The sequence below is a fragment of the Telmatherina bonti genome, assembly GCF_933228915.1.
Source record: "Telmatherina bonti genome assembly, chromosome: 9".
In the NCBI taxonomy this organism is placed as follows: Eukaryota; Metazoa; Chordata; class Actinopteri; order Atheriniformes; family Telmatherinidae; genus Telmatherina; species Telmatherina bonti.
The window spans coordinates 24,020,758-24,040,976 of NC_136627.1; the positions used below are offsets into that span (position 1 = coordinate 24,020,758).

Genomic DNA, 20,219 nt, shown 5'->3' on the forward strand with positions numbered 1-20,219 from the left:
CTTTCTTAGTGGTAGATAGCAGACTGTGACTATCCATTCTTACATCATTTATTGGTCAATTGAACATAAGTGACATATAATGAACGGACATCATCACATCTATGGAGATGTATAGTCTTGATGAGGCAACAAATTATTACTTATGTTGCACCTGTGTGTGAAACCAAGAAAAACAGTACTGTGAAACCACAATTCTGTCGGACAACTTCGTTTTCTTACGTCCGTTGATGGGTTGCCTGATGACCTTTTTTAGTAGAATAACGTGCTTTGTCACATTGTAACAATTGTTCGGGGATTCTTTGAATGAGACGGAGGTCAAGGCGTGGACTCAGCCTCCAAATTCCCCACATTTCCATCTCACTGAGCATCTGTGGAATGCTCTAGCAAAACAAATCCCACCCATGAAGGTCCAATCTCTACACTTTCAGCATGAAAATTACTTTGCTACTATCATTGTCTGATAACACAGAGACATTTGCTTAGGTAGAATTATGTGTTAAGACAGAGCTATGCTCTTTGGTGGCTTCTTCTTAAAATCTCCATTACCATGTACCAAAAATAAAACCATTACAACCCGTTATTACAATTTGCTGCATAGTAACTGTATTTCATTGCTGTTTGTCTGCTCACATTTATTCTGCTCTCTGTTGTTTCTTCTTGTAGGAGACAGTGATATCAGCGTGGCACCAATGTTGACTTTTCAATCAAGGAACGCAGGTCAAGTTTAAGCTTTTTTGTCTGAACTCTATAAATGACACCATTAATGCACATTTGTTAGGTTGCTGCTCAGGCCATTGTGAAATTGTTTAATAAATGCAAGTGAAGTATTTGTTTAAGCTTTTCTTTGACAAAGGTCTAATTTACTTCTAACTATCACAGACTCCATCTCCAATGCGGATGCCACTCAGCATGTTTACATTGTCAGTGCCCATAAAACAAACCAAACTGGAATTAAATACATAGCAGATGTAGCTCAAAACTAATACTGATATGTTAGAGCAGATTACCCAAACCAGTAGACTGGTTTGTGGACATGCAAGATGAGGCTCTGAGATCATGACAGTTGGTGAATTTATGCTAGTTCTTGTTATGATACATGGACATTTTGGACTAGAATCTTGTAATTACAGTACAAATAGCAGTTGTGCTGGTATTGTAACTAAACATGCATTTTTGTTGAATGAATGTTATGATGAATGATGGAAAGGCAACTGGGTGGATGGATAACAGGCTAGTCTGAATGGATGGATGGATGGATGGATGGATGTTTTTCTAAATGTTTGTATCGATCCATAACCAAATGATCTGATTTATGTTTACAATATGCGTCAAAACAGATTGTGGACAGTGATCAACAGATGATGACGTACATTAATGGATGACATTATGACAGTAGAAAGACAGTTGAAGAGAGAAGGAATGGATGGCTAATCGACGTAAATTGATAAAGGCAATGGATATCTGCATTTATTTTCAATTCTTAATTGTTTTAACTTTTGTATGACAAACAAGGATAATCAAATATACAAAATTCAAAGAGGTCACAAGCTGCATAATCAGCCATGTGTTCTGATAGAACACGCTTTCACAGAGAAGTGATCAAATATACAAAAAAAATAACTTCAGATTATGATCTGAAAATGAACAATTTTCAAGCTTGCCTTGTTAGACGTGGCACGAAAATGAGAAAGGTCTTGGATCTAAAAGTGTTCTGAGTTCTCTCAGCTCCATTTGCAGGCTCGATAGACTGAAATGAAAATCCAGCCAAAAATGAATGTTGTTCGGATTATGTTTCATCTTTTCCTTTGCTTACTAGACACAGCAACCACACATCAGACAGCCACTTTTAAGTAGACTTATTCTCAGATGAATGTTTTCTGTCTGGTAAGTGTCATTTCTTATTTCATCTAAAAAATGGAAAGATATAGAAAAAACTCTGGACTCCTATCCTCTCAGTATGAGATCTGTCACTTTCATAGTTCATGAGTTCATGAACATGAGCGATGAATGTCATTTGAGAATAGGAGAGGATGACTTTACTGGCCTAAATGCGTCAATTTCAGGAAGGCTTCAGTGAAAAATGCGTGTCACTGTGGGTGTTTTACCAATAGACAGCACTGACTGGGGCTATGACGTGTGGAGTTAAGGGAATTTCAAACTTGTCTGGTGTTTGTCCCTCGGTCCTAATTGGAAACAGAATTCTAGCAGTGACAGAGTTGCATCAAGAGGCTAAAATCTGTTGGGGTTTAAAATAACTTTCTCAATCCTGATCCGATTAAGAAAAAGTTCACAAGTGACGTGTGAATGTGGTATATATGTGTTTATTACATTTCAACATAGCGTAACACCACTGATATTGTAATAGTGAAAAGCCTATAAAGTAGGAAATGAATAAGAGAGACAGTGTGTGCATTATGTTTTTATCTTTTATGTTTTATGGTTTGTTCCATATTTGTTCAGCACATTCTCAGGTTTTATAACTACCAAATGCTGAAATCATGGAAACAATAATAGACCAAATAAGTTAATTTGCCAGCATGTATTTCAGTCTTGCATGTAATGAAGTTCTGGAAAGGCACATGTTCTTTCTTTCTTTCTTTTTTTTTTTTTTTTTTACCTCCAATTCCTTTTTGTAATTGTTTTTAAATGAAGTGGGACAAACAGATTTGGAGATAGGGGGCAAACAATGTTTAATGAGTCCAAGCTGGCACTGTCAGAGCTGAGCTGTAAATACTGACATACCAGAAATATACCAGACATACCAGAAATATATATATATATATATATATATATATATATATATATATATATATATATATATATATATATGTATATATATATATATATACATATACATACACACATACATATACAAAGTGCACTTCATCACTGTCTTAAGATACCCATTTTCAAGAATTTCAAGAATTAAATCTAATATTCAAACATTAATGTTATCTAACTAGACCTTGTGTTTTATATTTACCACTTACATCTTTAAATAGCATAAATAACAATCTGTGAGCATAATTCAAAAAGTTTTTAGACATTTAACAGGTCTATTATAACAGCCTCGAATAAAATATGGTATAAATTGTAAGACAAACCAACACGGGGCTTCCCCAATCAGGCAGAGAAAACACAGGCACTTATAATATGAAAATAATGAGCCAGGCGTAATCATGCTTATCTTATTTGGTTCAATTAAAATCCTAATGGAATTTGACTTTTTTTCATTCTCTGTCCCTCTCTCTCTCTCTATGTCTCTCTCTTCTGACAATAGTTGTTTTTCTTTACTTGAGATCTTGTCAAAACACGCCTTGGCAACAGTGCAGGGCTCTTACATTTCATGCAAGCCAAGCAAGAAAAAAAACAGGAAACTAAGTCAACAAGATTTGCAGCAATGGACATTTTGACTTTTTTTTCTATCATAGCTCAGACTAAAATAATATGCTAGTCATAGTAGGCGGGTTGTACATTTTCTGCCTCATATTTTATATATCAAAGCCTTATAAGAAGGAATGCCTTAAAAGTATTCTCTTTGTCTTAAAGAATGATGCACAAAAGGCAATAAGTAATTGACAAAGAAAAGAAAAAAAGAAAAGAAATATTGACTAGTCAGGATGCAGTTCTCCCGGGAGCTTTTGCACCTCTGCGGTTCATTTTAGCCAACAAAAAATTGAGTTTACAAATGTCTAATTTTTCATTTTGGTGCAGCTGACAGTTGTTCTGACATGAACCACTGGTGTTACACTGTGAATGTGCAACAAGTTTTGAAAACTTGTAGTAAAACTTTCCGATGATAATGAAATGAATTCGTTTGTGAAAAATGCTTTATTAATCCCAGAGGGAAATTACATTACAAATTTTTTTTTTTCCAATGTAATGTAAATGCAGCCATTTCATTCGCAAGTATGAAGCCTTTATAAATATGCGGGTTTCAGGACTTCTTCCCTCAAAAGACCAAGCATAGAAACACCGGAGATGATATTCACTGTACTTTCCGTCTGTAGTCGTGTTGAAAGTATTACAAACTTTCACTTCCTTTTAGTCTCTTAACAACAGCACTTCCTGACATTATGGAACTAGTTCAGTAGCACCACAACGGTAAGCTAAGATACTGGAAAATGTTTGACGGTTAGTATGAACACATTAATTGCACTCTGTTTTATGATGCAAACCATCACAAAACTCCATTTTTCTTTCAAGATAAAGTTTCTTAAACAGTTTTTAAACATGAGCATCTGAGATTAACCAGAGAGTTCGGAGCATATTGTTTTTAGATTCTCGTTTTTACAGCTGGAAATCCTCTGAAGAAGCATAAAAGATACAGGAGATGATACAATCGGCCGCTGACAAATGCAGTACGGCCAGATGCACGCTGAAGCTGTTAAAGTAAGGTTCCCCTACAAATCTATGATGCCTGACAAAAGTACCACATCTTATTACACCAACACACCAGCTGTTACCAGATGTAGGTTGGATGGAGGTTCATGAGGATCACTGGCTGAGCCATGCACTGATTAATAACATTGGTTGGGATGCGGTTTATTTAAACTGAATATAAACTCCTGATATGTATAATCTCGTTTCCAAGAATATCCTGACCTAGACTAAGCACAGGTCAGTAAAAATAAAACAGTTATACTCAAACACTGTAAACTAAACTATACATGTAGATATCAGAGACTTTTAATCACAAAACTCTATGGTCCTAAAATGTTAACATAAATAATCCCCACAGCCGAATGACACCATTTACAATCAGACATATCAGCCTCCAGTGTGTTTAGAAGTTGTTAACATTTATTAGTTAGACTGATTCTTTAAGATTCTGGTAATTGTGTAGCTGAATCCAATCTGGCGTCCTCCGAGCAGCGATGTAATAAGAACAATTAGCATCAGTGGCCTTCACAGACATCCATGTCTGCTACCAATTAGAAGCCCAGTCTGAAAAATCAAATGGAGCCTGCATGACTCCTGCAGAAAAATTAATACACAAATATAACTGTTGTAACTCTCTTATTGACAATTTTAAGGCCAGAAAGTGACTGTGGTAAAATTCAATGAACTTGTAGGGTTGAAAAGCTCCAAAAACAGCAAGTGGACCATGGGTGGAGACTGGTATACATACAGAAGTGACAATCAAAACCATCCAAAGCAGTTCAGCAACTGGCTTTTCTTTTTTGGTTGTTTTGTTGTTAATGGACACAACACAGTTCAACACAGTGTAGAATAGGAAATCATTACAGCCTCTAATTGAAGTGCCCTTGTGGGAATTTTATATCTAAAACAAATCCAATCAATTAATTGATTAAATAATGAACCTTAGAGAATAAACCATTTTAGGCCCAACAAAGATTCTTTTCTTTTTTTAAAGCTTCCCACATCTATGCTTTTGACTGATAAAAGAGTTTTTCCAAGCCGATTCATTAACCAATATTTGACAGATGCAATCACCCTTCCATAAACACTGCGTTTCTTCTTTTTGTGCTTAATCAGCATCTAAATATCTAACCAAAAGCATTTCATCACATATAACTGTTATATGTTACATATTTCCCAAGGTTTTTTTTTTCAGCCAACACCTTTGACATGATGGTTTTACTCAAGAACAAATGACTATAAAAACACAGATTATGAAATATTCTGTCTCAAGGACGTATGTCAGCTGTTACAGGCCTCCACAAAAGCAGAAATGTGGTGTGGCTGTAATATGTTGATTTATTTATTTCAGTTCTGCTGAGAAACTGCTGTAACTCAAAGGTAGGGGGAGCTGATGCTCATCTCTGAAAAATTCCTACAAATTACCAGGCTGTTTTGATGGATGCCACATGCTGTAGCTGCATTGACTCTGGTTTACCTCCAGAGACATAAATAATAGATTAAATGTCACACACATCTATCCTCATTACATAAGTTGTCAAATAAAGATTGCATAATAAGAAATGTTAATGAACTTAAATAGGATATGACTAAAGATGCAGAAATCCCGATTTCTGCATCTTGGAGCCTTATGAAGTATATTTAACTCTTTAACAGAACCAATTGTCAACATTTAATAGTTGTGAGAGGTAAATATAAGCTGGCTTTTAAAGGTGCTAAAAACCAGACACTTGGAGACCAACTCTTTTAAACAACATCTATTAAGCTATAGGTGCATTTCTTGTTAGGAAAAGATGAAATGTAAGAATAGTTTTAGGCTCGTTAGGCTTTAGAAAGGCCTAAAGAGGGAACACCAAGAAATTTTAACCGGCTATTTTTATGCAATATGTCAACACATTTTTCATTTATTGATTTAATTAACTGTTTAGTCCAATGAAGTGTAGTGGGAGAACTGGAGCCTATCCCAGCAATCAATAAGTGAGAAGCAGGATGCACCCTGAACAGGTTCCAGTCCATCGCAGGGCCAGTTAACTCCGGTTAAATTTACTTTTCTATCTGCCTATATAAACAGGTGCAAATCAGAATTAGTTATTATCAAATTCTAAATACTGACAGCCAGAACATTCATAGTTTAAGTAGAGAGAGTGGGGATGATAATGCAGTGTGAAAGAGGAAACAAGTGTTATATGACAGGCTCTAAGTCCTGGAAAGAAAGAAGCATTGTGTATTCCTCAAGCAAAGGGGTGAATAGTCTTCTTAGTGGGTGGGGTGCACCCAAGCAAACACGTGACTGACTTGCAGTTCATAAGTCTCACTCTCACTCACCCACAAACTGAACAGTTTCTTTTCTGCATTTTAAGAATACACTGAAAAAATTTCCTTTTAAAGAGAGTGAGGAAGTGTAAATGTTTTTGAAAGTCACGGATATTTATATGGTTTTCTTTTCTTCTTTTAGTCCTGCTTTAACATTACTCACAGCATGCACTGCCGTTGACCGATGGGAAGTTTTGGATTTAGCTTAAATGTGATGGAACAACGCCACCTAGTGTCAGTATGATATATTTCTACAGCATCTTGTGGGCATTGGGATTGAATCAAAGTATAAAGAATTGTTTCCAAACATTAATAAATCACTTTTGCTCTAGTGCTACGTGTCACTTAATGTTAACATTGACAGATGGAGATGTTCCCAACAATAATGAAAAGTAGCTTTAATTTGGATCTACTATTACTTATAGGCTGTCATTCTTAATTAACTTCATTCCCAAATTTCAGTGTAATTTTCAGTAATCTTCTTGATCATAAATACAAATAAAATTTAAAGTGGTTTGTTTTAATATGATACACTTAAAGTGAACCATTACTTAGTAGATTTGATGGTAACATTACACACACCCCAAGATTGTGTTGTTAGAAGAAAGTCTTCAAAGAATATGTTCAGTTGATTTTAACCACTAATGGTTGAAGCAACTGAGCAATAAGGTATGAATTTACTTTATGCATCCAAGCTTTGTCACAGAATCTCGAGCTTTATTTGATAACTTTTTTAATTGAAATGGTTTATATCAAAATCATTTTAACAGATATGTTCCCAAGTACTTCAAACTGGTACACTGGGACATTTTGTTCACACCTCCCTGTTGAGATGGTCCATGCACATCCCACCGAGTGGAGACCCTGGGGAAGACCCAGGAACGCTGGAAGGACTATGTCTCTCAACTGTCCTGCGAATACCTCACAATCTCCCTGAATGAGCTATAAGTGGTCATCTGGTGAAGTCTGATCTGGCTTACCCAAGCAGCTGCCCCACCCCTGTCCTACTCAAAGAGCCTAAATAAAATACACTCCTGCCACAATCGCAAAGCTGAAAAAGCGGAGGAAAATGGATAGATATATGGATGGATTTTAACACCAAGTAGCTCATGACTTACCCAGGGTGAACAGGGTCATTATACATTACTCATGAATGTATAATTATCCTGTAAGATTTATTTTTAATCCTTCTTGTATCTGTAAACATGTTGTGGTTGATTCTGACAGCAGGAGCCAGTCCAGCCTGTTGTTGCATAACCACAGAGAGATAATCACACCATTCCAGGATCCTGTAGGTATTTATCATCCTGCTGAGTTAGATCCTGCCTCTTAATTCATTCATCTACTTATCTCCAAAATTAGCATGTGGATAGACATCCTATCAAATCTACCTGTCCCAAATAAATCTGCATTTTAAGTGGCTCCTGATCTAATCAGCTGGGGAGCCACTGTTTTCATAGTGTGTGTGTGTGTGTGTGTGAGATAGAGATAGAGAGAGAGAGAGAGAGGTCATGACCCCTACTGACCTGGATTACCATAGGCTCCTGTAGCAATCTCTTGAGCCTCTAAATATAGCTTGTGCTTGGGATAGTTTCTGTAGTGAAGGCACTGGGTGATCTGCCCTGACCCAATCTGAGGCGGTCTGGATGAGCTTAGAGATCCGTTCTTGGAACAGGGACACAGACGGACAAGGAAGCAAGTCCAATTTAACTAGAACGTAAATAAATAAATAAAAATTAAACTTGTCTTGCATATGCTCATGTAGATAGAGATGCATTTTAGATAAAATATGACCAGGAAATACAGGTGAAGTAAAGCTCAGTTGATTTATTGATTTATGGAAAATATATCACATCTTTACACTTGTTTGTTACCCTCAGAACTTTATAGTCCTTTTACCATTTACTTCCAAACACCCCACTCCGGTAACAAACAGAAATGCCTCAAATAAAGCAATATTCAAACATTCACACTTGGCAGAAATCATAAGATATCTCAATCTAACCTCATTTATAGCCAACTGTTCAAAAAAACTTGGCACTAAAATCAATCGTACATCTACGGCTGAATTCTTTGCTACAAAACACTTTGTGTCCCCCTCCTCCCATGCCTCACTCAAGAGAGCCCAAATGAAATACGTCACTCCCGCCACAAGTATTATTAGTGAATATACAGGAGATGTGTTCGGTTCTGGAAAACAGCAAGCAGAGTGAAGATTGATCACTGGACTACAAACTGAAGATCAGACACCAACAGGACAGGAAATGAGTGTAACATACGCATTGTCATAGCAGCACATACAGTGACATTTGGTTTCTTTTCCTTTCTTCGGAACTTTTTTCTTTTTAAACATCAACATGGTTTATACCAAAGTGCAAACATATTCAACTGCATGTATTTTATGTTATAATAGATTTATTATTTTCAATTGAACTACCAGTCTTGCAAGAAAGTTGAGGCGTTTTTAAAGAGTATTATGGCACATTTCAAACCAAAGAGAGAAAACATGTCACAGCTCATTAACTACAACAATAGGCAATGCAAACTTTACAACACATTTATAGATATATTTTGTAACCAAAGTTTGTAGTGAATACATTAATATCTGAACACATTTAAAAAGCATTACATCAATTTTTTTAATACTGTGATATTTGTTTGCAGAAGAAATGTGTTAACTGCAGTCCTTAAGTGTGTTTTCACAATAACCATTCTGAAGCAGTACATAACACTACTGTCTTCAATCAGTGCCGCAGGCTATGTAAGCCCACAACTCAAAACACAAAAAACCTACATCCCATGTGCTAGAAAACCTCCAGCACTTTTCAGACTAATTTTTTTCTGATCTCTTCAAGTTACGCAAATCTCACCTCCAGCTGAGCACCAATAGACACCCTACATCTCAACTAATTGCTCTTGCAATAATCAAAAGTGACACAAATTTTACAGATATATAGCTATATGTTTATGTATATACCTCCAGTGTGTACACAGTCTGACCCCTACCTCTGATGGGATCAGAGCCTCCTTGTAGTCACAAGAGATGGCCACAGAAAGGGTGCATGCAAGAAGAGTACTCAATTCACTTATTTAGTCACCACTGGTGCAAGACAGTCAATTATCTTTGTTAAAGACTATCTGAAAAGAATTAAAAAACCAACTTCCCTACACAGACAAAACCCTCATCCCTCTGCTTCTTCAGTGTTGCTCTTTCCTCTAAATTAATCAGGAGCTGAGTGAGTCAGCAGAATCTTGGTCTGAAGTAGGAGGGATCTTGCCCTATTAAAGCTTGGTCCATGAACTTCTCTAGGGATTATTCTGTTGGTGTTAACTAAACAGATACCTTAGAAGTAGTTGGATGTATTGAAGCACAAATTGCAAATTTCTACAGGTAAGAGATTTTGGAGGGTTAGTTTATCATTTTTATAAGTGGTCCTTTTTTGGTTCTTAAAGACAGTAATCTTAAGAGGACAAGCAACATTGAGAGGAATCCTCATTCTCTTCACTTGGCAGTCATCATCTGGACAAACTCTGTAAAGACAACAAAAACAACCTTTAAATAAGTGTAAAATTTAGATTTTCCTTTTATTTTACTCGGTATCATGATGAAATGAACACAAAATTAATCCAAAAATCTAAACATGCAGCACATTAAGAGAAATGTCCATCTGGAACCGACAGGGTTAGATTTGTTGCAGGAGAACTAACGGGCATCTCACCCTCATAATTGACTTGACCATCGCCATCTATGTCAGCCTCACGGATCATCTCATCCACCTCCTCATCGGTGAGCTTCTCACCTAAATTTGTCATGACGTGCCGTAGCTCAGCAGCGCTGATGTAACCGTTGCCGTCCTGGCAAAAAAAAAAAAAAAAAAAGTTTTCTAACTGTGTTCATTTGCCTTTTTTAATGAAGCAGCGAAAAAAAAAAAAATGCATGTTTCAGTAGCGATACAATAAAATCAGTTAAACCATATATAACGCTGTCTTTTCTCCTTATCTGAGACGCCACAATCCATACAATTGCATCAAAAACTCTCACTCAAGTCAAGACTGATAAAAGTTGACAACAAACAGTGCCAGCAGCAACATTCTGTCAGGGTGCTCTACTCATACAAATGGGCCTTTTTGTGGTCGTAGTGATAGTTGTCAGACAAATTATACAAGTTCATTTACTACATGCAGCTATATATTCCTATTTGCATCTCATAGTACAGCATAGGTGCAATTAAAAAATGTTTTTTTTTTTTTTTTTTTTTTTTTTTTTTAAAATCACACACACCCCTACATTGATTGATGTATATATCACATAGCACAATGCAGCCCAAAACTATGAGTCAAGTAGTTATAGACCTTATTGTATAGCCTAACTCTTATGTAAAGTTTTAAATGGTAAAACTTGATACATTTTTGAGGAAAGGTGTACTAGAATGCATAGCAAAAACACATTACTTGCACCAAAATGAATTTAGAAGCACAACCCAAATTTGTGAAAATGAATCCTGACACAAGCCTCGCTTGCTGGACAGAGAAGTCTGCATCAGGTCTGTTGAAAAAGCAGCCATAACTTTCCTCCTGGACTTTGATATTTAAAATTCCAACTGTGGGTCTTAGCTTTAGCCTTAAATAGCAATTCTAGTGTAAAGAGTTGGTGGCTGGGAGGGCTGCAAGGTAGCCTGAGAGGAACAGACTGGTAAAAAACATGAAACTGCATGATAAAATAATTGTCAGCTATAAATACTATTTACATTAAAAGGGATAATGTATAATGCCTAACAGTATTTTAATTGAGCTGCAGCATGTTACAGTCAAGCATTTATTAGTATTTTTTTAATTGACAATATTTGAATGTAAGCTAGAGCAGACAAGCTGGCAGCAGCTTCATATGTGCACATTTTGCTTTCAGTCTGGGAACAAAGGTGAATATCTACTTTGACTATGAGAAGAAGCACCACGAAAACTATAGATTTGTTGTTTGTCACTTAAAATAAATAAAAATCAAGAGTTGCTAGAAGGGCCTGAACACTTGCAGAGTATAGCGACATTATCAAGATTTTTCCTTACTTGTACAGGTGCATGTGTGATAAATAAAAAAAAAAAAAAGTGCACTGCTCCAATATTATATGCAAACACTTGGCACATGGTACTTCAAGTCTGGAGTTGAAAATAATTTCTTTCAGGGCATCAAGGATTTTTTTCAATTGACATGTTTTTCTTGTCTTCACTAATAAATATGATGCCATTAGAACATGGAGTGGTCTATGGCACGCAGAGAAATCTTTGTTCATAATAAAATGCTACCTCAGCCCTACTGTACCTTGTCAAAGACCCTGAAAGCTTCTCTGATCTCCTCCTCACTGTCTGTGTCTTTCATCTTTCTGGCCATCATGGTTAGGAACTCAGGAAAGTCAATTGTACCATTACCTATAAAAGGCGGATAAAAAAATGATATTAGTGGAGTTATACAATTTCAACATTACATCATTTCACAGGAAAAAAAAAAGATCATGAATTAAGATGGCAAGAAATATAAAACAGGTAAATAACCCTGAAAAATATATCATTATACACACACAGCTAAAGAACAAATTATCAGCATCTTCATTTATGGAAGTCGGTATGTTCTCTACTATCAAGAAGCAAATATAACAAGTTTTAATATGGCAAATAGATCATTTTACCATCAGCATCAACCTCATTGATCATGTCCTGCAGCTCTGCCTCAGTAGGATTTTGTCCAAGAGAGCGCATCACAGTTCCAAGCTCCTTCGTAGTAATTGTACCATCCCCATCCTTGTCAAAAAGTGAAAATGCCTCCTTGAACTCTGCAGATTAAAAGAAATAACCTTATTAGATGACATGTGACTTTATTTTATCAAACCTTTATTTGTTCAAATGTTCTGAATAAGAAAACATGTTGAATGTGTTTCTTTTAAGTAAAATCCAACAAAATTGGAACAAAACCGTTTGGACACTTGAGTGATGACCCCAGGCATATAAAACAACACACACTGAATCATGTGTGTAAACTGATCAATAAACCATAACCAGTACCTAGTAATACAATCTTTTAAACTGCCAGTTCTACAAATCTTTGTTGGTCAATCAAAGTGCTGCTAATGATTAAACAAACTAGGTGCACTCACCAGCAATCTGCTCCTCAGTGAGTTGATCAGCCTGCAAACAGAAGTGCAATACATCAATGAAGTGTTGATAGTATTCAAAGAAAAGAATGGTTTTTAATATAATAGCTTCATACATTTTCATAATGAAGTGAACTCTGAAATCTCACTGAACTGAATTTCTCAAAAATCCACCTATCACATGAAAACCATATGAAAGGAGGTGAATTTCTCCTTTAAGTGTTCACTGAGTAAGACTAAAACCATCCGAAGCACACTGGCCACACTTCACAGTTGATTTAGATCACAATGACAATTTTCTAGTGGGGATGGCAACCAAAAAGATAAAAAATAATAATTACAGAAATATACCTCCAAATGTCACAAAATTCCTATTCCTTTACTTGGTCCCTCCCCGTGGTTTTGTAAAACAAGGTGCTCTGCTTTTATCTTAGTGTTAGATTCAGGTACATTTGGAAGGCTGGAAGACAAGCAATTGTTGGATAAAAGACAAGGGACACCTACCCAATCTACAATATCAAAAAGCAGATGGGTACAACTAAATGAAGACACTGATACTAGAATACAGTCTCATTCAAAAACATTTTCCTCTAATTTTTGCTGAAAAGCAATGACTAACAGGTGATATGCAAAGACTATTTCTGTGTGGATGTGCTTAAAAAAATAATAAAAACTTAAATAAAACGTCCAACAGCAACGAGAAACATCTGCCACAGGCTGTCCTATGTACCCAACCATCTGTACAAACGTACTCTAAAAAACAAATGAAATGCCATTTTTGTAGATATAAAAGAAAAAGATTCTAATAAAGGATGTGATCTTGGCTCACTGCCCTCAATTAGGTAGATACTTAAAAGTGAATATATTTTCTGTTGCATTACAATTTTTTTTTTCTAAATAAAAAAGGTGCTGTTTGCTTATGTTGCAATGAACAATATCTTGATAACTTACAAGAATGAGTTACAAGAATACAATGAGCTTTACACAGAAACACAATCGCAACATACCAATCTCTGACTAGAACAATGTAACTGGGATTTTCTTTTCTGTTTATTTTATTTTTTTTAAGTTGTGTGAAATATCCTTTTGCCTTGCACGTGAGGTCTTAATAGGCCTCTTTAAGTCAGTCAACATTCTCACTTCAGGCTGAGAAAGTGTGATGAGGGATGGATATAAATATTTCACAACCCAAAATATACAGGCCTGCTAAAATTAGTGAGCCATGAACAGGGTCGCCAATGTAGCACACTGAAGACTTACCACCTCATTGTATCATTTTCACTGAACAGAAACTGGCATAGATAAAATACAATAATAATGTAAAAATCACAGACCCTTATAAAAACTGTTGCCTGACAGTTAATGCACTGCAGGTGTTATTTTTGTCAAGCTGCTTGTGGATAACTGGAAATAGCTGGTTTATAAATTAAATCCACAAATCTGGAACAATTCCACTTCAATATTGTTTCAGAAATGAGAAAAAGCCAATAAACAAATACTGGCAGGCAGCCAAAGGACTTCTCAGTTCAGGGTTGATGATCAAAGATAGAAACTTCTGAAACTCTACAACTATTTCCACAGATAAGCAGAAACATTTTCTGAGTTCCCTAAAAGTGATAAAACACTGAGTCTCTAGGAATAATGTCCTTTCCAAAAACAAAGACCATTTCTGTATTTTGGGGATGTGATAAAATCACACGTTCTTCGAATCAATTTCAATGAGTCACCATGTTGGTTGGGGTGGGAGCAATGTAAGAAGCCAGACAGACTGCAGAGTATTCACCCCGTCTAAAACCAAACAACCTGATGGTGCAGAAGCATGCTGTATCTGCATCAGAGCAGGGCAGGGTTGTCCGTTTCAGAGGACAAAAATCTACTATTAAAGTGTTCAGGTAAATGGACATTATTAACTAAACAAAGATTATATTCTTGTGGTTATAAAAGCTATGAAATGAGGTTTATTTTCCTCTATCAACCTGAAACTACAATATATGTCCAAGCAACATGTGCTTTAAGGGGATGGGGTTCTATGTCTGCTACATGCCAAAGACAGTAACAGACCATGTGTGGTATTATTTACTAAATAAAGAAAAATAACTGGTAAAATAAAAAGGGGGATGGGATTCAGAGGCAGGGCTAAGAAAAAAATCTGACAATGGGGGCTTTAGTAGTTTTTGGAGGGTGCACTGCGGGTCCTGTGAGCCCACTGCACCAAGCATGTTTTGGTTCAATGCGGGGGAAAAGGAGACGCAAGAGGAGGGGTGGCAAAGAGGATCATCCAGCAGAAGCAGAATGCGGTACAACCTTATGGCGCAATAACAGGAACGACGGTGTCGTTGTACTGCAAGAACATAGATTTAAAACATTTTGCAACTTCTTGTCAAACTCTCCCAAAAATATATACCAGGTTTTTCTGCTAGAAGTGAGCACCACAGCATCTGTGAACTCCATTCTTATGTAACCGAATATGGCAGTTCTCACACAACCCTTTTTTTCCCTCGCTTGTTGCGCATGTCAAACTACATTCAAATCACCGTGTTGCAAAAAGCCTCATGTGGCATGACAAAATTGTTGTTAGCAAGCCATTTAGCTGCAGCGCTGATGCCTCTTATCAGATTAGTGAGATGGGTTTCAAGATTCACACTGGAGGGTCTATTTTTACACGGCGCTCTTCAACACCACAGCCACGCCCACTCTGTTCCCAGCGCAAAATGCCCTGCAATGATGTCCCTGCATCCAAGTTAAAACCACACACGGCTAACCAGCCATTTGTCTATTTACCCATAAAAGCACCAGTCTGGCAGACCGGTTTAGTATAATACACAATGTCAGTGCTAAACAGCTGACAACAATTAGCGAAGAAAATAGTTCGTGGCATATTCTGCTGAAAACAAACCGGCATAAACTGAGTGAAAATGACAGCGAATTAAGGTTTTTTCAAGTTCCAGCCTTGGTATGTCTGTAGTTTTTAACACGAACTGACAAACTACAGTTATTACCAGATTCCATGTAAGCTTAGTTAAATGAGTATGGAACCTATTATTTCCAGTGATTGTCCGGTCGTGGCACAATAAGGGCAACAGCTGAGAGCCTCGCCACGTTAACGACGCCAAGCTAAAGCTAGCAAAAAATGCTACCTGCGTCAACGTTACTGAACAACTTACCATTATGCTGTAGCTCTGTAAAGATGCAAAACAGACTTATTTGCGTAGATGAATATAAAGTATTTGGGGGGCAATCACTATGATAATGCAACTGAAATTATATCTGACTAAAAATCTACGGCTTGTGAAATCTGTGTGGACTGTATCCTGATGAGTTGCCCGGAAACCTCAATGTAACGACGCCGGCGTGTGCTCCGGTTTCAGAAAATGGTATCCCTCCGCCGGTGTCCTGCACATCAATTTAACCAGCGCGTTACCATAGTTGCAATATGCCGTGATGGTTCTTAAATGTATTGTCAGAAATTATTCTTTCTGCTGGGTCCAACATTGCAATTTTACAACATTTCATGAAGAAAAAAACCCCCCAAAACTTAGACTACAGTACAGTACTTTCTGCATGTGATGTGTGAATAAAGAAAACACACTTTTCAGGGTTGCAAAATCCATTTTTTAAATTCAACTCACAATCATGGACCGCTCAGTCTCATTATCTCTGTAAGTTTGTTCAGCTATCATAACAAAAATATGAATTAAGCAAGTTAAAGAGATACAAAACCACATTTTCTTATTATTTCAAAGGATCTGTTTCGATATGTTCATGTAAATTGAAAATAAGATATAGGCTACTTTTTATAAATCTGCATGTAGATACCCTTATATAAAAGAGATACACCCAAATAAAATAAAAGTACATGCTAAAAGTGCAGCAATTTTGCTTGATTGAATTAATCAATGGCACAACAATTAGTCTTAAGTTTCAGACTTTGGAGAGTGAGAGGACGTCAAAGTCAGTCCTGCTGATGACTGTTAATGTGTCATGTGGTGAATTTAAGTCTCAATATGCATTTCAAGAGCTTTCCCTATGAACAGCATACATGGACTGACAGCACCAAAACACTGGGTCTGTAAAATAAGTGGAGCCTAAAATGTTTTATCATTTATTCCAGAAGAAGGGCAAAAGTCTAGAGTTGACTTCCTGAATTTTATTTGTTTATTTATTCTTATCCAACGCTGTTAAGTCCTAAGAGCCAGCACATTTGTTATTCAACAAGTATTTCACAGGAAGTTTTTCATTCTCCAGGCTGCAGCCAAGACCCTCTCCTTAGAGTTGACCCATATCAGTACTCTGCCTCCACCTACAGGCAACAATGTGGAATTACAATATATAAATATAAAAGTCATTCTGAGTTCAGAAATTCTTTGCCAGTGAGTAAGGCAAGGCAAGTCTATTTTTATAGCACCTTTAATTTAAAAGACAATTCAAAGTCTTTACATGAAACATTAAAAACATAACAGATGATGTGAAAAAAGCATTAAAGACAACACAAGTAGCAAAATCACAATAAAATCATATCTTATATTTAAAAATTAATAGCAAGGTTAATTAAAAGTTACCGTGCAGATGCCATGCATAGGTGCATGGAAAAAGGAAATGTTTATAACCTGGATTTAAAAGTGTCTACATCTTGTGAGAGTTTAATCTCTACTGGCAGTTCCACTTGTTTGCAGCATAGCAGCTAAATTCTGCGTCTTCATGCTCAGTTTGGACTCTGGTCTGGACTAGTTGACCTGAGTCTTTGGATTAAACAGCTCTGCTTGGTTTATATTTCATATTAAATCAGAGTAACAGACAGGATAATAATTCTGAAACAGTTATTAGTGTGAAAACATGACTGAAGGATACTCAATTGTTCAGTGACAAGATATTAGAAATATTATATTGCCCAGTCAAAGTTTAGACCTGAATTCAAATGAGAATCTATGTAAATAGTTTTCTGTTCAGAGAAAATCTGATGGCATTTGAGCTATTGAGTAAAGAAAAATCAGTAGATATATCCTTCAAAAGACTCAGGCAGACTCAAAATAAATGGATTCACCCTGTTCAGATAAAAAAAAAAAAAAAGTCAGATGTAAAAGACATTGAAAACCCTGTATTTTTTTATTTTTTTTTACCTTTGCACTTTGATCGTATTCAGTGGGTTGGTCTATTATATAAAAAGTCTGTGCTCTAAAGTAAAAGTGTGTTAGTACTGACAAAAACTAAAACTGTTCTTTTAATTCATTTGTAACGTTGTACATTGTCATCATAGTATTTATTAATTTAATTACAGTTTTGTAAAGGAAAATAGTTTAGAAATAGTATGTAAATGCACTATACTGGTTCCCACTCGGGTGGCACAGTGGTTAGCACTGTGGCCTCACAGCTAGAAGGTCACTGGTTCGATCCTTGGCTGGAGAGGGGTTTGGCCTTTCTGTGTGGAGTTTGCAGGTTCTCTCTGGGTACTCCAGCTTCCTCCCACCATCCAAAGACATGCATGTTAGGTTCATTGGTTACTCTAAATTGCCCCTAGGAATGAGTGTGAGCATGAGTGGTTGTTCGTCTCTCTGTGTGGCCCTGCGATGGACTGGCGAGCTGTCCCTGCCTGTCGCCCAAAGCCAGCTGGGATAGGCTCCAGCTTCCCCGCAACCCTGAATTGGATTAAGCGGTTTAGAAAATGGATGGATGGTTCCCACTCCCATCTACAGCTATTAGTGGCTGCTAAAACTCTGAGACTAAGCTACCCTCATTGTTTACATATGACAATGACATCAATGCTAAAGTAAAGTCACTCAATATAGAAACTGAAAAGTGGAGTAAAATAAATATTTTATTTGTATCTATGGAATATTCAACCCTCCCCCCAAATAGTAAGATATGCTATCTATTCATTAAGCTCAGAGCCTATGAAGCTTGATAAGAAATGTTAGGCCACAAATACAGCAGCAACTTGTTGGAGCAGAGCCAGAGAAGATATCCTTATGTAACATGATTACTCACAGCTGCAGTAAATTTATTGTATCACAATAAATGCCACTATCATTTCACCACACCAATTGCCTTGGTTTAAGAAACATTAAAGCTCTGTCTCCTGAAAGGGGCTCAGAGTACAGCTGCTTCTCTGTATTGATAGATTTCAGGCATCTGCTTGACCCCTTCCTGGACGCCTCCCTGCAGAGGTTTTCCAGTAACATCCCACCAGGAAAGTAAAGTTTCAGTAATCAGAATGTCTAAAGCAAAATACATGAACATTACAGACAGTCTAGCAGAGAAAAACATTTAACTATATCATTCATCCAGCATCTCAGAGTAACAACTGTGACTCAGCACAGCACTCAGAGCTGCATGAAAAACAAAAGATTATGGGAAAAACAAGCAGTAATCATTACATGATTTGAATCATTTTATTGCCCACACTAGTAGAAAGAAATGCCGCTAGTATTGGCCACCCAACAGCTGACTGGGTGAGATGGAAGAATCGTTTTAGCAACGTTTTTAGTCTGGATGTAAAATGAAAAAAATAAGAATAAATTTACCCAGGACCTCACACAAACCGAACATTCATTATCCTAACCACTTAGTCACAGGAAGCTGGAGTCTATCCCAGCAGTCTTTGAGTGAAAGGCAGGGTACACGCTGGACAGCTCACCAGTTCATCGCAGGGCCACACAGAGAACTCACATATACACAGAACTCCACACAAGAAGGCCACTGAAAAAGCCTTGCTCCAGCCAAAGATTGAACCACCTTCTTGCTGTGAGGTCACAGTGCTAACCACTATGCCACCGTGCAGCCTCAAACCGAATATATTTGATAAAATTAAAAAAAAAAAAAAGGTTTTCATTTCATTCTTTGCCAACGTTTTTTTTTTTCCCAAAATAAAAAGTTAGTGGTTCTCAAACAAGGGGTTGGGCTGAGTAACACTGACACAGTTTTAACTATATTTAACTACAACACAGCCACTAAACTAATGATGCATTTCTTATATGTGTGTTCCTCAGGTATAGCAGAGTTCTTTTCCTGGGCCAATACAGCCTCATGTACACAACTTACAAGTTTCATGGCATTTTTACTTCATCCTCGTAAGACATGTGTCACAATCAGCCTTCTTCCTCCTGCATTGCTGCTTGCCACATCCCTAATCAGTTTACTGCCCTCAACTGCCTCTCGTTCATCATCCCCTATCAGTTCAGCTTGTGTATATATGCCGCTTCCATCATTCACTCACTGCCAGATTGTCATTGCTCTTATGCCTGAACTTCCAGCACTCCGATCTGAATTGCCTGCTTGCCTGCTACTAACCTGATCTGTCCCTGACTTCCGCTTCTCGTCTTGCCCTTTGAGCCTGCTCCCTAGTGGTTACTGGGTATCTGTCCTGGAGGACCACCACCAGTGATT

The 20,219-nt window shown here is 37.0% G+C and overlaps 2 protein-coding genes across 2 annotated transcripts in view; both read right to left on the reverse strand.

Annotated features, from left to right (window-relative positions):
* ptgir (prostaglandin I2 receptor) overlaps positions 1-7,833 on the reverse strand; it is a gene marked incomplete at both ends in the record, with an annotated part of 32,209 nt that extends 24,376 nt beyond the window's left edge. Inside the window, one exon of the mRNA XM_079245965.1 lies at positions 7,815-7,833. Coding sequence (XP_079102091.1) covers positions 7,815-7,833 — 19 coding nt within the window. The remainder of the gene's footprint in view (positions 1-7,814) is intronic.
* A 684-nt stretch (positions 7,834-8,517) lies between these two features.
* Positions 8,518-16,159, reverse strand: calm3a (calmodulin 3a (phosphorylase kinase, delta)). Its single transcript, XM_079246388.1, has 6 exons — positions 16,004-16,159; positions 12,843-12,873; positions 12,378-12,521; positions 12,014-12,120; positions 10,416-10,551; positions 8,518-10,227 (listed from the first exon to the last, which is right to left on the reverse strand). The coding sequence occupies exons 1-6, from the start codon at positions 16,004-16,006 to the stop codon at positions 10,199-10,201; spliced, it is 450 nt and encodes a 149-aa protein (XP_079102514.1). The 5' UTR covers positions 16,007-16,159; the 3' UTR covers positions 8,518-10,198.
* Between the last annotated feature and the right edge of the window lie 4,060 nt (positions 16,160-20,219).

What these genes read in the sequence shown, in the direction of transcription:
- calm3a (XM_079246388.1), bottom strand. An exon ending in CTTTCAGGGTCTTTGACAAG is followed by an intron (nt 10,552 to 12,013) that starts GTACAGTAGGGC and finishes TTTTTTTGCCAG; the next exon opens with GACGGCAACGGTTACATCAG. An exon ending in TGGTCAAGTCAATTATGAGG is followed by an intron (nt 10,228 to 10,415) that starts GTGAGATGCCCG and finishes TTGTCTTTACAG; the next exon opens with AGTTTGTCCAGATGATGACT.